Here is a 16,818-nt window from a genome sequence, read left to right on the forward strand (position 1 = left end):
ATTCCTCCCTCGACTTTGACATGCTTGTACAGACAGTAAGGCCTATCACAGAGGTCACGTCTGAAAAATGGATAGTATAATTCAGCAAAGAACCCACTGGAAGGCAACATCGGCAACTTATAATTTATCTGTATTCCCGGTATGTTTGATCAAATTCATTAGCGCGTGCACGCTTTCCATCAGTGGCCCACTCACATCACCATGCACCTGTCATGATGTCAGTGTTAGCTGGGGTTTTATAGCTTCCGTCATGGCGGGACATTCTGCCAGAAAGGAAGATGCAAAGCGAGACGGATAACTGGGAGCCCAACAAGCGAGGAGTTTTTGAATAGAGGTCAATGAGAGTGTCGAATTTGGTTAACATTTATGGGATATTTGATCAAAAGTTTCGTAATGATTAGGGTACGAATATACATATATATATAAGTAGGACACACAACTTTGAGAAAAAACACTTTATATTGGAGTTGTGCCTGGTCGTCATTAGTTACCACAGCCACAAAGTCATGGGATTTGCTCCATTGGTTTTGTTGGTAGACCTACATTATGCTGAAATAGCCTGTTGGCTACTGTTTTAAACTGTAAGGGTACAGCCTTAGTGTTCCCTGTAAACGTGTGCTGGAAGTTGCACAAAATTCTCAGAATGTTTACATTTTTGCACACAAGACCAAAAATTTGCTCAGTGCCCCAAAAAATGTGAGGGAACATTGGCCCCCTCCTGTACTCCCTGTTCACCCATGACTGCATGGCCACGCACGCCTCCAACTCAATCATCAAGTTTGCAGACAACACAAGTGGTATGCCTGATTGCCAACAATGACAAGACAGCCTACAGGGAGGTGAGGGCCCTGGCGGAGTGGTGCCAGGAAAATAACCTCTCCCTCAACGTCAACAAAACGGAGCTGATTGTGGACTTCAGTAGACACCAGAGGGAGCATGCCCCCATCCACATCGGCCGCAGTGGAGAAGATGAAAAGCTTCACGTTCCTTGGCGTACACATCACTGACAGTGTGTTGAAGTAGTTCTTCAACATCAGGAGGTTAAAGAAATTCAGCTTGGCCCCTAAGACCCTCACAAACCTTTACAGATGCACCATTGAGAGCATCCTGTCGGGCTGTATCACCGCCTGGTACGGCAACTGCAATGTCGAGAAGCGCAGGGCTTTCCAGAGGGTGGTGCGGTCTGCCCAGCGGATCACCGGGGACACACTGCCTGCCCTCCTGGACATCTACAGCACCCGGTGTCACAGGAAGGCAAAAAGATCATCAAGGACCTCAGCCACCCGAACCACGGCCTGTTCACCCTGCTATCATGCAGAAGGCGAGGTCTGTACAGGTGCATCAAAGCTGGGACAGTGAGACTGAAAAACAGCTTCTAACTCAAGGCCATCAGACTGTTAAATAATTAAGGCAGTTATACATTTTTAAAAACATTACAGTACATTCACAACAGATTTCACAACATATTAAGTGTGTAGAGTAGAGCTTATTGATGCTCAATGTAACCCATAGCTGTTGTCAAGCCATTCAGGTCTTTACCTTAACCCATTCTGGCCCATTTCAGGAGTTAGTTTAGTTTATTTGGATAGGAACAAATACAAACACATTGAACAAACAATTGTCCTATAGTGTTTCCTAACTCACGCTCATTTTCAACACCTATCCCTAGTTGGACTTTAATGGAAACCAAAGCGAAGAAATAAGTGCATAATCAATGTTTAAAATAATAATAATCACATAAAATAACATATCTGTACATTATCATAATTATATCACTAAGCAGATGTCAGTCAACAATTAGACGTACAAAGCAAGTCTCAAACATCCAGTATATACCCCTAATATTTACAACTTGGATGTACAGCGCTCTTAATGGAAGCACTTCATACAGTTAATACATGATTGCAATATTGGAGCTGTAGCAACCAGTTGTTGGGGTTTCTTTTGAAACATGTTCCAGCAGTTTATGTTCTTCTGATAAAGTGTTCCATGCATGTGTCTCCTCGGTAAGAGGACTGACCTATAGAAGTTTTATATAGAGGGACCTTGCAGTTTCCCCTGGTGCACCCCCTGGTGGACATTCCAGGCCACTGCAGCTTCTGCATGTGTTTGGTCAGGGATTTTGTGGCAATACCATTGAGACACTTAAACACAAGCTTCACATTTGCAAATCTGATTAAGTTTTTAAACGCTCAGTACATTGTACTATTTCAGGATGTAACAGTGATGGTACCGTACAATGGCTACCCGGACTATTTGCATTGGGTTGCTGCTACTCTCTGTTTGTCATATATGCATAGTCACTTTAAATATACATTCATGTACATACTACCTCAATTGGGCCGACCAACCAGTGCTCCCGCACATTGGCTAAGCGGGCTATCTGCATCGTGTCCCGCCATCCACCACCCGCCAACCCCTCTTTTACGCTACTGCTACTCTCTGTTCATCATATATGCATAGTCACTTTAACCATATCTACATGTACATACTACCTCAATCAGCCTGACTAACCGGTGTCTGTATGTAGCCTCGCTACTTTTATAGCCTCGCTACTGTATATAGCCTGTCTCTTTACTGTTTTATTTCTTTACTTACCTATTGTTCACCTAATACCTTTTTGCACTATTGGTTAGAGCCTGTAAGTAAGCATTTCACTGTAAGGTCTACACCTGTTTTATTTGGCGCACGTGACAAATACACTTTGATTTGATATGCTTTTGGACCAGTATTTTCAGCACACACTTATACGGTGACTCTGAGGGTCTCAGCACTGTCTGGCTGGCCTGGAACCAGGATGTTATACAGTGTGACATGTGAGAGAACACCATTGCATGTAAGAATAAAAAGGCACTGTCAAGACACAGACGAGGTCTTATTAGTCTGAAACAGTAGAAGCTTGCTTTGATAGTTCTGATCTTTTTAGCGTGTTTGTCAAATTTGACCTCTGTGACTTGTTAAATTGTCTCTTTGATGCGGACAGAGAGCGACTGTCACTGGCAGCTTCCTTGTTCAGAAACAGATTGAGACTGTTTTCTTTACATTCAGTCAGACAAGTCAGACAGAGTCCAACCAGGTGGCCACTGAGTCCAGGTGTTCTGTCAAATGTTTAGCGACATCAGCACATGTTTTATCAGACACATAGACAAGTGTCATCAGCGTACATTTGAAGGCCGGAACTTGGGCAGGTCTCTGGTAGATCATTAATGTATAATGAAACGAGAATTGAGCCAAGCACCGGACCCTGTGGAAGTCCCATTTTTTTGGTTTTGGAAATGTGGATTAGGTGCTATTGATGACCACACATTGTCCACGGTTTTCCAAATACGAACCAAACCAGCTTATTGCTTTGACTGAGAAATTGAATGTGTGGAGTTTGGGGAGCAGTACACTGTGTCAAAGGTCAAGGAAGACTGATCCGACCACAATTCCCTCATTCAGTGATTTCTTGATGTTCTCCAGTTGGAAACAGTTTGCTCTTTCAGTGGAGTATTGTTGTCTGAATCCAAATGGTTCCCAGTGCAAGTACTGATGCTCTTCCAGATGTGACATGAGCTGTTCTGCTAGGACTTTCTCCAACACTTTACTTACATCATTGCCACTGGTGGTATTTGGAGGATGAGCAAACGTCATGGCAAGCTCCGTCACCTATTGTATAAAAAAGTTGTTAAATTAATTTCCAGTCTGTCCTTGATCAGACAACACTCTACCCCAACACTCTAGTCACTTTTTGTTTTACTTGTGGATTTATCAGGCTATTTATTTGTTTGCATTTTATTGTACTATTTCCTTTGGCCTCTGTTAAAACGTTCACATAATGTTTCGCTTTTGCAGCACGTAGTCCTTTTACCACAAGATTTCTTAGTCACTTGTATATTTGCATGTCAGTACTCCTGCGACTTTTCAGAAACGTTTATAATGCAGCATCGAGTTGTTTCATGAGTTATATCGGATGGTGGGTTTTATTGACCAGTTCCTCTTTGTTGGTGAAAATGAGGTCAATCCGTGTTAGGCATGTTTTGCCAATTCTAGTTGTCCCTTTCACCAATTGAGAGAAGTGTGATTTGGTCATGACAGATTTGAGTTTCTTTTTGCCTTGCTTGTCCAGCCAGTTAATGTTGAAGTTGCCTAGGATTAGCCATTCAGACTTAGATTTAAAACCTTTGATCAGTTCATTTAATTTATCATAAAAGGCAACAGTACATGCTCCCGAGTGGCGCAGCGGTCTAAGGCACTGCATCTCAGTGCTAGAGGCATCACTACAGACCCTGGTTCGATTCCAGGCTGTATCACAAACAGCCGTGATTGGGAGTCCCATAGGGTGGCGCACAATTGGCTCAGCGTCGTCCGGGTTTGGCCATCATTGTAAATAAGAATTTGTTCTTAAACTGACTTGCCTAGTTAAATAAAAATAAATAAACAAGAATGTTGAAGTCCATTTGTGCTGACAGAGTAATATTTATGCCAAGACATTCAATGTCGTTGTCAAGTAGGACTTCATAGGGTCTTTGATGTAAATCAATACTCCCACTCCTGGTGTTTCTATCGTGCTGCTGTGCTGTTTGTTGCGACTTGGCTACCTGCCAAACGTTTAGTTTTTTACTTTTAATAACGGTTTAATCAAAACTCTGCATTTAACACATTTACCAATGTCTTAGTTTTCCCCTCGCTCAACTTTTTTCATTCGACTTTTTCACTCTGGACGCTTTAGTACCTGGATACCAACAACCGAGCCAGGCCACCAAGAGCTCCACTCATACAACGCTCTCTATAGAACTACTAAAGGAAAGTGCTTATTTCCAGCGTGTGAGTGTGACTCCAATTGTTGTACATGTTGTAATTGTATGTTTTGTATCCCCCACGACTACAGACACTGGGGACACGCCTGAGAGGCTACACCAAATGCTAACACGTATTCGGGCCAGTGCGTAGCAAGGAACAGCCGGTGACCTACAACTGACCCAGCAGCCATCACCCGCCCCGCAGCACTCTTCTTTCACTCTTCACATTCAACAAGAGACAGACAACAACAGTTGTGAGAGGCGCTGGGACGGGCGCCTGCGGCAATGGAGGGAGACAGACTTTCAGGACACTTAACAAAGAGCTTCAGTTTGTCAGGTTAGTTGAGGTTATTTGTACATGTAAGTAGGGGTAAAGTGACTATGCATAGATAATAAACAGCAAGTAGCAGCAGTGTCAGAGGAAGGCCCTAAAAATTGTCAAAGACCCCAGCCACCCCAGTCTTAGACTGTTCTCTACTACCGCATGGCAAGCGGTACCGGAGTGCCAAGTCTAGGACAAAAAGGCTTCTCAACAGTTTAAGACTGTTGAACAGGTAATCAAATGGCTACCCAGACTAAGATATTGACATGTTGAATGCACCGAGCTGTCTGTTTGAACTACCGGCACACAGCTCAGACACCCATGCATACCCCACAAGACTTGTCAGCAGAGGTCTCTTCACAGTCCCCAAGTCCAGAACAGACTGTGGGAGGCACACAGTACTACATAGAGCCATGACTACATGGAACTTTATTCCACATCAAGTAACTCATGGCAGCAGTAAAATTATATTTAAAAAACAGATAAAATATACATTATGGAACAGTGGGGACTGTGAAGCAACACAAACATGGGCACAGACACATGCATACAAACACATGATAACATACGCACTATACACACACAAACACATGGATTTTGTGTTGTAGATATGTGGTAGTAGAGTAGGGGCCTGAGGACACACACTAATATGTTCTGAAATCTGTTGTAATGTTTAAAAAAATGTATAACTGCCTTAATTTTGATAGACCCAGGAAGCAGCAGCTAATGGCGATCCATAATAAATACAAATGAATCGGTGCATTAGCGATCGTCTAACTCAGGTAATACTCACATCACACAGTGTCCATGATGGTTCTATCACCCTTATACTACCTGGGTGGGCTTTCGTGACTGTCTTCTTCATTTGTGATCTGGGGACTTTGGTCCTGTTAATCATCATTTTCTTTGCCTTCTTTTTAGCTGGATAACCTGTTTCAGACAGTGAGTTCTTTTCCCTAGGCTTCTTGCTTGCATGTAGAACACCTAGGGACTGAAAATAAGATAGAATAGAGGATGGATTCCCTTCTTTTGCACTCCCAAGTGAGTTGCACCTCCTCCTGTTCATCTTGCTATCTTCGGTCTTGCCTTTCTCCTTTTGTTTTACTGAGCAAAACAACAGGTCAAGGGCAGGCAGAGGTCAATAATCCAGGGTGGTGTGACAAGGTACAGAATGGCAGGCAGGCTCAGCGCAGGCAGAATGGTCAAAACCGGGAAACCAGAAACTAGAAAAAGACAGGCGCAAGGGGAAAACCACTGGTAGGCTTGACGAACAAAACGAACTGGCAACAGACAAACAGAGAACACAGGTATAAATACACTGGAGATAATGGGGAAGATGGGCGACACCTGGAGGGGGGTGGAGACAAGCACAAAGACAGGTGAAACAGATCAGGGTGTGACAGGTGCAGGGTATTGTGCCGGGCCGGCATGACGGTGTTCATTGCCCTGTCCATAGTAAAATATTTTTGACCCCGTGTGGATCGATCTTTGCAGAGCGGGGTATGGGCAGAGCGGGGTATGGCCTCCTCCCTTGTAAAGATTTCTCTCTCCAAAATGAAGATAGGAAGAACAGTTTCCTTTGACGTGTTGCGCCTGGCAGCCTCCTTTTCTAAACCATTTTCCTTGATGCTGCTTGATGTGTCAGCCTCCATGTACTCGGCCATGTTGACTGGTTCTGATTTCCCAATATTATGTCAAGAATCACAACAAATGCTTCTATCATCACAAAAATACTTATCCAACATTGTCGCGAGTAATGTAGTGAATATAATTCCTGCTGTATAAACATTGGATGGTTGATTTTGTACTATATATTCACTAGGCCACCAGACTGCTAAGAGATTTCAGGCCCTGGGATTGATTAGTGTGCAGGACTTGCAGCTCTTCCCATTGGTTGACCTGGTGAGGGAGTTCGGAGCCTCCAACGCTCATCGTCTCCAGAATCTAGCCTTGGGCATAGATGACACTCCAGTCACCCCACTGAAAATGAAAACTGATAAATGAAATGACCTTGTGATTTAAACAGTTTTCAGCTAACACTGTTACAGTGCACATATTGATATGTCTTTCTGTCTTTTGTATACATATCGTCATAATATCCCAGTCTATTAGCGATGAAGACTCCCTTCATGAAAAAGTCCTCAACCAAACATTTGTTGAGTAGCCTTCTAGACAGTTATTCATAAGGTTTGAACTGCAAGGTGCAGAAACGGTTAAGTCTGTAAGTAGTGTTTCTGCTTTTAAGTTTAACTACAGAATGCTGTCTTGGTTTTAGGATGCATAAAGATGGCAGGCAGCCTCTGACATTTCAACTGACCATCAGGCGCTACTCAGCAACCAACAAATAGTTCAGCCGGGAGAGCAGGCAGTGACCATCCCCAACCACATTGAGCAGAAGATCACCTCTGGTATTGGTAAATAATTCTCACACAAATAAGGAGTATATTTTGTCTGTAAGTCATTACGATTTGAAAATGGACTACCAATGGCTTTGGCAAATATGCAGTAGCTATTGATTAGAACCTACTGTACTGTAAATCTACCTTTTAACAGTACATTCATTTCTAAGGCTGGATTTCACAGATCTTAAATGGTAGATCAGTTACTATACATTTAGCAACTAACCTCACTTAAATCTGCCGTGTTGTTCATCAGGCAACAGTGATGCCTTGGCACAACTGGTCACCATGGCCATGAAGCTCTACCACAAGATGGTGGACACCAGCACAGGCTTCCACCTCACCCTCCTCAACATGTGCTTCAGTAACATGCAGGCCAGGTGTGCTGCTGTCAGCAAGGCATACATCTGTGCCTTCTTCACACACAGATCTCTTGAGAAAACCCAGGCCTCCTCTGTGTCAGGTAAGACATCTGGATTTCACCCATAAGATATCAACTAATATCTCTGTCTCAGGCCTTACCCCTGCAATGTGCACTCCCTATGTGTCATCTTCGGAATTCTAAACATGTGCATCATTTCTCTCTCTCTCCGTCCGCTATAGGATGATCCGTCTCAAAGTGTGCTTGGTAACCTCACAGTGCAGGCTGGATCTGATGTTGAAGGTAGGACAGAGTGGTTGACTGGTCAGGATGCATCACAGGGGATACCAGACACAACTTCCAACCTTAGCATAGCCCTGAGGCCTCCCAGCAGCAGCCAAGGTTGGGTGAGTGCTGCATAGGTGGAACAGTAGATGATAAAAGGACCAACAGTCCTGGGATGACAGATTTTCCTTGATTGCCCCCAAACATTGACCCTGAGGTGTTCAGACTCCTGCCTGGTGACATCCAGAAGGAATTGTTATCACCTGCCTACCTGAGACCGTCCAGGGCCACCTCAGCCGGAGCCAGCAGACAGCCCACTCATCTCACAACAATCTTTCAGAACAGCCTGTCTCTCTCTCTCAGCCTGTTCCATGCAAACTTAATGACTAATTTCACAGCACTCCCAGAGACCATAAATAAACTGCCAAGGGCTTTGACAGACAGCCCAACGCACCAACAACCAACAAACACAAGGAACTCACAGTCACCTCCCCGCAGTCTTCACTCACAGACCGTTTGGAGGAGGGAAACTCCTCTACAGGCCTTGTGTCACAAAGGGAGTCGGCTGACTGGGGAGTTCCAGGAAACGTGGAGATTCATACAGATACACTATACAGTTCATTCGGAACGTATTCAGACCCCTTGAATTTTTCCACAATTTGTTAATGTTCAGCCTTATTCTAAAATTGATTAAATAGTTTTTTCCCCCTCATCAATCTACACACAATACTCCATAACGACAAAGCAAATGTATAAAAATTTAAAAAAATAAATATCACATTTACATAAGTATTCAAACCCTTTACTCAATACTTTGTTGAAGCACCTTTGGCAGCAATAACACCCATGAGTCTTCTTGGGTATGACGTTACAAGCTTGGCTGTGTGCTTGGGGTCGTTGTCTTGTTGGAAGGTGAACCTTTGCCCCAGTCTGGGGACCTGAGCGCTCTGGATCAGGTTTTCATCAAGGATCTCTGTACTTTTCTCCGTTCATCTTTCCCTCAATCCTGACTAGTTTCCCAGTCCCTGCCACTGAAAAACATCCCCACAACATGATGCTGCCACGTCATAGGATGCCACCTTTCCAACAAGTCAGTTTGTCAAATCTTTGCCCTGCTAGAGCTGCCCCGGTCAACTGTAAGTGCTGTTATTGTGAAGTGGAAACATCTAGGTGCAACAACGGCTGAGCCGTGAAGTGGTAGGCCACACAAGCTCACAGAACCAGACCGCCAAGGGCTGAAGCGTGTAAAAATCATCTGTCCTCGGTTCCCTTCACTCAGTTCCAAACTGCCTCTGGAAGTAACGTTAGCACAATAACTTTTCGTCAGGAGATTGATGGGTTTCCATGTCCGAGCAGCCACACACAAGACTAAGATCACCATGCGCAATGCCACGCATCGGCTGGAGTGATGTAAAGCTTGCCTCCATTGGACTCTGGAGCAGTGGAAACGCATTCTTCCCCTCTCTCTGTCCTCGGACACTAGATAAGGGTTCAGAGGTCAGGGATGGTCTCTGTGTCCACACAACGGTCAGGGTGTTTGTTGTGGACAATCAGAGGGATGGCCATTACTGGCCCATTGAGAGGGAACAAGGGCTTTACTAGACTAGGGGATCCAGAATGGACCAGTACAAACAGCTGTACTCTTGACTTACTGGATCGGCACTTTCTGTTACATTAGTAAAAATGGCTGCATGGTGTCAATGGAATCCTCTTTTAACGATAAGAGGATGGCATTAATTACTTTTCATAAATTCAAAAAAGTATTTTTTTATTAATTTACAAATCATTTATTAAATAAATAGTTCCTATAAATAACATATTAACAACATAATATTAACCAACATTATACAAAAAGCATATTAATCACAATTGCCTTGAGAAAAGATGGTAAAATAAAAATCTTTGGCTACATGACATGCCTATTGTACAAGAAGAGCAAGATGAATAAATACTTGAACGGACAGACAACTATTCCTGTTATGTGTTCATACAACACAGTCCTACAATTGAAACATATTTCAAAGAGAATTGTCAGTTGATATCCTACAGCTCATTCCCTGTCGTCCAAATAAATAATCAATCAATACTGTACGTAATCAATACATATAAGATCAATGTGTCACTCAAGGAATGTGGTCATATTGCAGGATTTGAAACGTGTTCTCTGGAGTGATGAATCACGCTTCACCATCTGGCAGTCGGACGGACAAATCTGTGTTTGGTGGATGGCAGGAGAACGTTACCTGCCCGAATGTATAGTGCCAACTGTAAAGTTTGGTGGAGGAGGAATAAGGGTCTGGGGCTGTTTTTCAGGGTTTGGGCTAGGCCACTTAGTTCCAGTGAAGAGAGATCTTAATGCTACAATGACATTCTAGACGATTCGGTGCTTCCAAATTTGTGGCAACAGTTTGGGGAAGGCCCTTTCCTGTTTCAGCATGACAATGCCCCCGTGCACAAAGCGAGGTCCATACAGAAATGGTTTGTCGAGATCAGCTGGGAAGAATTTGACTGGCGTGCACAGAGCCCTGACCTCAACCCCATCGGACACCTTTGGGAAGAATTGGAACGCCGACTGCGAGCCAGGCCTCATCGCCAAACATCAGTGCCCGACCTCACTAATGCTCTTGTGGCTGAATGGAAGCAAGTCCCCACAGAAATGCTCCGACATCTAGTGGAAAGCTTTCCCAGAAGAGTGGAGGCTGTTATAGCAGTAAAGGGGGGACCAACTCCTTATTAATGCCCATGATTTTGGAATGAGATGTTCGACGAACAGGTGTCCACTGACTTTTGGTACGTAGTCTAGACCTGGTATAAAAATGATGTACAAACGGTGGGTGACACAATACAAGTTACCCCCACATGCCTACCCACAAGTTGATCTCAAGATGATGTCCTAATGCATTAGAAAGGGAAAAACTCAGTTTAGAGTATTAGCCAACTTGTTGAGATTCCAGAAGAATAAGAGGGAGAAATGACCTTTAGGGGGTTTACAAAGCTCACAGTTTGCTGAGTTCCACGGAAATCCACATAAGCACACATTATTTGTAGACAGGGCCGCAATCCAGTTATTAAAGAGCTTTTTCCCCCTGAGAAATACCAGAAAACACAAGGTCTGTGAACACCGCACTCTGTGGTTCTTTTTTTAGCTGGAAACTCCTCCCTTATAGCATGTGAGAGGGGGAAAGGTTCAGGCAATAGCTATGTGTTTGCCAAGGACTGGTTGAGCTCCCTGAATGGAAGTTGGCAGTACCTCTGGCTAAATCGGTAAGATTGAATTTATTTAATCTTTATTTATTTATCGTTTTTCTCCAATCTTGGTAGAGTGAAGTTCATGCATTTTGTAGCAGCATCATTGAGTGGCATATTGGTTCACTCATCTCCAGGCATTTCATCAGGCATTGTATTGTCTGTCACACTGTATTGTTGGGGGCATTATCGTTGGCCTACATTTTCTGAAAAGGCATTTTGAGACGTTCCTTACAGTGAGGGGAAAAAGTATTTGATCCCCTGCTGATTTTGTGTTTCTTCCATTTGCGAATAATCACACCAACTGTTGTCACCTTCTCACCAAGCTGCTTGGCGATGGTCTTGTAGCACATTCCAGCCTTGTGTAGGTCTACAATCTTGTCCCTGACATCCTTGGAGAGCTCTTTGGTCTTGGCCATGGTGGAGAGTTTGGAATCTGATTGATTGATTGCTTCTGTGGACAGGTGTCTTTTATACAGTTAACAAACTGAGATTAGGAGCACTCCCTTTAAGAGTGTGCTCCTAATCTCAGCCCGTTACCTGTATAAAAGACACCTGGGAGCCAGAAATCTTTCTGATTGAGAGGGGGTCAAATACTTATTTCCCTCATTAAAATGCAAATCATTTTTGACATGCGTTTTTCTGGATTTTTTTTGTTTTTATTCTGTCTCACTGTTCAAATAAACCTACCATTAAAATTATAGACTGATCATTTCTTTGTCAGTGGGCAAACGTACAAAATCAGCAGGGGATCAAATACTTTTTTCCTTCACTGTATGTGCATAATGGCCATTTATCTTCAAAAGAATCTGCTACAGATTCATTTGTTCTATGGATAATTTGCACATTCTCTGCATACAAAATAAATATTATCCAATGTCTTAAATATTTCGGGCATCACAGACATATGCCATTGAAAGAATTTCCTCCAGCCTACTTTTTCTCATCTTTCAATAAAGACAACAGACAACTGAGCAGAAATATCATATTGATAATCCACACTGGAAATGAGTCAGCATTTCATATTGGCATCTCATTCCTTTTTCAGTGCCTAAGGAATCTGAGTCGTATGACAGGCCATTTCCAAGTATGAAGCAGATTTGGAAATAAAACATTTTAAATGAACAATAAGGCTGTGCTTTTAGACTGTTCCCAACACAATAATGGATCAATTGATGTCCATGGCGGTAATGATGTAAAAATGTCAACGTCCCTTTTGATATTTTCTTCCACTTGATCTTCATCCACATACTACAAGATGCTTTGTCATGCTATTACTCAAATAAAGAGTTACCAGTGGAACTGAATAAGTTACAGGAGCCCAAGGTCGTTTTGCACTCTTTGTATTCTGTCTCTGTACTATTTGAGAGTGTACTGTATGTAGACAATGAATAGAAGCCACAGTTTAGAGTTTTCCTGCAGCTCACACAGGACAGCCACTTGACCGCTCATGTGAAAGCTGGGTCGAGTCATGTGCTAGCTCTGCTCTGATCAGCTTTTAATGACTCGAAGTTGTGACGGCCTACTAAGCCCCTGTGATCATGAACCCACTGACTGGGAATTTCAGCTATGTGTTAGGCCAATGTTTGCCTATTTGTTCAATCCTTTTAGGGCACTTTGTAGTATATTGGCTATATTTACAGTACTTACAATGAAATTACAATAGCCTATATACAGTATATGTATGACAGTTTCAAAGTATATTCGTTAAGGGCACGAATCAAGCCAGCAATGTCTTCTGGGAGACCTGTATTGAATTTTCTGAAGTCCTGGCAATGTAATAGTAATTAATAGTAATGTATTCATTGTTGCTGTATTAATTGTAAATGTGGTGAATGTACCACTATTCACAGTAACGTCTGTAATATCAGTTATGGCTATATTTACGAGTAAGATATGACTATAATAGCCTACAGTACTTTGGTTTCATATTTTAGGGCAGGTTTGGCACGAGGCTGCACAATGACAACTGATTGGGATTATGACTACCTGATCAAGCTCTTGTCGTTAGGGGACTCTGGAGTGGGGAAGACCACTTTCCTCTACAGGTACACCGACAACAAGTTCAACCGCAAGTTCACCACCACAGTGGGAATAGACTTCAGGGAAAAGAGAGTGGTGAGTCGTGATGCTTTACTTGTGTGCAGCCCATGACATTCCTTTCAAACATATCATTCATGTTCAGTCATCCTTGCTCCACACCAGCTTCCAATGATAATGTGGTTATACAAATTCAAATGTTGAAAAAAAAACATATTCCAGAGCAGAAGAGCATGCCTTTGGTCCCAGCTCTTGAGATGACACTTATTCTACAACTTTCTTGTTTCTTCAGACGTATTTGGGGACTGGCTCTAATGGAACGACAGAGAAGACTTTTAAAGTGCACCTACAGCTCTGGGACACAGCAGGGCAAGAGAGGTAGGCCACAACAAGCTGACAGTACATGTGATATCTGAACTGTCCTGCTCTGCAAGTCTGTCACATTTCACGGTATTTGCCGTTTTTCTAGGACTATACTGTATTTAGAAATTCAAAGGCAATTTTGTATCATTGTTTGATTAGCATTTTCAATGGTATAATCCACATCCATAACGTTACCAGTGTTCGAACATTGTTGTAATTGTATAAATTCCAGGTTCAGAAGTCTCACTACAGCCTTCTTCAGAGACGCAATGGGCTTCCTTCTTATGTTTGATCTGACCAATCAGCAGAGTTTTCTGAATGTCAGGAACTGGATGAGTATGTCTCAGCACACATATCTGCTAAAGCACTTAGATCAATGTCAGCCTATAGTCAGTTTGAATCATCCATTTAGTAGAGCCTGTAAGTACAATACCACATTGATAGTGTATTTTACGTTGAATTTGGCATTATAGTAAATTATCTCAATCTAGCAGGGTAGGTTACTGTTTGTGATTCAAATACTAACTTACACATCCATCAATAACTGGAATTTGATTACCTCTTGTTGTGATTGTTCAGGTCAGCTACAGGCAAATGCCTATTGTGACAGTCCAGACATAGTCTTAGTTGGCACCAAAGCAGACCTCAAAGACCTGAGAGATGTACAAGGAACACAAGCCAGGGACCTGGCGGACAGATATTGGTAAGTGAGATGGATACCTGCTTGCTCAGGACAAAGTTCTGCTATCTCCACAAAATGTGATCTGACCATTGGCACGGCTCTCTTCTCCAGCGAACCTCCATGAACTGAGGGTGTTTGAGTTCATACTTTTAGCACAACTGTAAAGCATTCGTACCGATCTAGAGCGAATGCTCCAAACAGAAGTAGTACTATTGTACTACTTCTGTTAATTCACCAGGAGGTTGAGTCAGTTAGCTACTACCACCCACTCTATGGAGCCTCTTCAGCATCTTTAAAGGACCAGTGCAATCAAAAATGTGATTTCCTGTGTTTGATATATATTTCCACACTGAGGTTAGAATAATACTGTGAAATTGTGAAAATTATTATAATGACCTTTTAGTGTAAAAGCTGTTTGAAAATACTGGCTGAAATTTCAGCCTGTTTAGGTGGGATGGAGATTTGGCCTGCCTTTTTAATTCACCAGGTGGTAAATTAGTTATTAGACCAATAAGAAAGAGTTCCTAACCTCTCTGCCAATAACGGCTAGTGAAATTTCCCCCCCTCCCCACTCAGACAACTCCCAGACAGTCTGAGGAATTCCTCAGAAAACAATCACAGTAAGGTACTTAATTGTTACCCAGAATTGATTTGATATTAAGATACAAACGGCTGCATTAGACCTTTAAAATAAAAATGACCCTATTAGAAATAAACCACAACTCAACTGAACGTTGTGGCCTTTATCCATTCATTAATAATCACTATAATCAGTATAGTGTTCAGGTTAATAAGTCCTTCCCTTTCTCCCTAGTGTCCCCTACTTTGAGACGAGTAGTGCCACAGGGGATGAGGTAGACCAGGCAGTAACCACTCTGCTGGACCTGGTGATGAGGCGCATGGAGCAGAACACAGAGGGGCCTGTGTCAGAGGCTGCCAATGGGAGCGCAGTCATTAACAAAGTGGCCGAAACCTCCACCAGCAGGAAGTGTGCCTGTTAGGATGTCAGCCACATTTCATGGACATGTGGTTGGCTGCATTCAGAATGAAGGACCATCCATTCAAATGTGTAACTATTGCATCATAGGAGTTTTATTATATTGGAAAGTTCAATTATCCCATACAGTATTTTAAGGATGTGTATTATCCTCTTATGCAATAATGTGTGTTTATTTTTGGATTGATAACTGCTGCACTGGCTATTTATTCCCAACCTGGTTAGTATTATTTTCAGAGTCTGTACTTGTGCTGTATGTTAATGACCCAGATACAAGTAATATAACACACAATCCAGTTTTATAACATTTGTAAAATGATTAAAAAGTACATGAAAGCACCATGTGTAGATCTCAAGCCAATATTTGTAATATGACTAGGCTTTGTGTGATTCTAAATTGATAAATACTAATCAAAAGTGTTTGAAGAAGAGTCATATGTAAAAAGTATGTTTTTTTTTATTTGACACATTGAGGCATCGATGGAAGGAAAATGCAGCCACATACATTTATAATTGACAACATATAATCCAAAACTGATTATGCAACAACTCATTCACAGTCATGGTTACATTTCTTATATATGAATGAGAAAATCTATTATTGTGTTACACAAACATAGATAGCAATGTGCATTACAGGATCCATGAGTTCTACTGTATACGACAAGGAGCACATTTGGTACTAAGCTTGATTATTACTGGAACAAAATTATCATGCACATTTAAGAAAGTATAGAAAATGTTTAGAGGTCATAAGTACTGACAGAAAAAAATATGAAATAGGTTTTAATACAAAGTCTTAAGAATAAATGCTGTCATTTTAAACACAATTAATGCCAGTTTTACCAATGATTGCCTTTTGACATAAAAATGTCTGGCTGCTTTGATGACTTATCAGTTTGTTCTTATCAAATAAATACATGCAAGCACAAACTTGGGGTGATTTGCAATCCGGGGTTCTGTTAGTACCATTCCTTTTGAACACAAACGCGTCTGCACACACATTACTACACACACATTACTACACACACATTGGACATTTTGCTCTAAGGAAATGTGGGGGAGAATACATTCTCTTCATTTATGTGAGTAGTACTGTAGTTTTCTTTGGAGATGATCAGTACATGGAAGCATTTAAAGGAGGACATTCATAGAGGCATTATAATTCAACAACAGAACCCATTAGACAAGACATAAAAGGCAAATATACCACACAACTACCCAAGTGTTTTCTATGTCAGGAAATCATTTGACAACACATCAAATAAAAAACATAAATTGAATGAAATATATTGTTGTACATTGGTTGCCATACTTAAGCCAACATTTTAAATCACATCAC

The 16,818-nt window shown here is 42.0% G+C and overlaps 1 protein-coding gene and 1 pseudogene across 1 annotated transcript; both read left to right on the plus strand.

The window, feature by feature from the left end:
- The first annotated feature begins 7,379 nt into the window (after window positions 1–7,379).
- Window positions 7,380–11,322, plus strand: LOC120063559 (annotated as a pseudogene).
- Window positions 11,323–11,343: 21 nt separating this feature from the next.
- Window positions 11,344–15,889, plus strand: LOC120062695 (ras-related protein Rab-27B-like). Its single transcript, XM_039012752.1, has 6 exons — window positions 11,344–11,412; window positions 13,332–13,512; window positions 13,727–13,812; window positions 14,030–14,133; window positions 14,377–14,500; window positions 15,294–15,889. Exons 2-6 carry the CDS (start codon window positions 13,357–13,359, stop codon window positions 15,478–15,480), a joined length of 657 nt encoding a protein of 218 aa, XP_038868680.1. The 5' UTR covers window positions 11,344–11,412; window positions 13,332–13,356; the 3' UTR covers window positions 15,481–15,889.
- Window positions 15,890–16,818: the final 929 nt, after the last annotated feature.

Source organism: Salvelinus namaycush, chromosome 18 (genome assembly GCF_016432855.1).
Source record: "Salvelinus namaycush isolate Seneca chromosome 18, SaNama_1.0, whole genome shotgun sequence".
NCBI lineage: Eukaryota > Metazoa > Chordata > Actinopteri > Salmoniformes > Salmonidae > Salvelinus > Salvelinus namaycush.

Coding starts and splice junctions, on each gene's coding strand:
- LOC120062695 (XM_039012752.1), top strand. CDS start 13,357: ATGACAACTGATTGGGATTATGACTACCTGATCAAGCTCTTGTCGTTA. Junction 13,513..13,726: donor ACTTCAGGGAAAAGAGAGTG/GTGAGTCGTGAT, acceptor TTGTTTCTTCAG/ACGTATTTGGGGACTGGCTC. Junction 13,813..14,029: donor GACACAGCAGGGCAAGAGAG/GTAGGCCACAAC, acceptor TATAAATTCCAG/GTTCAGAAGTCTCACTACAG.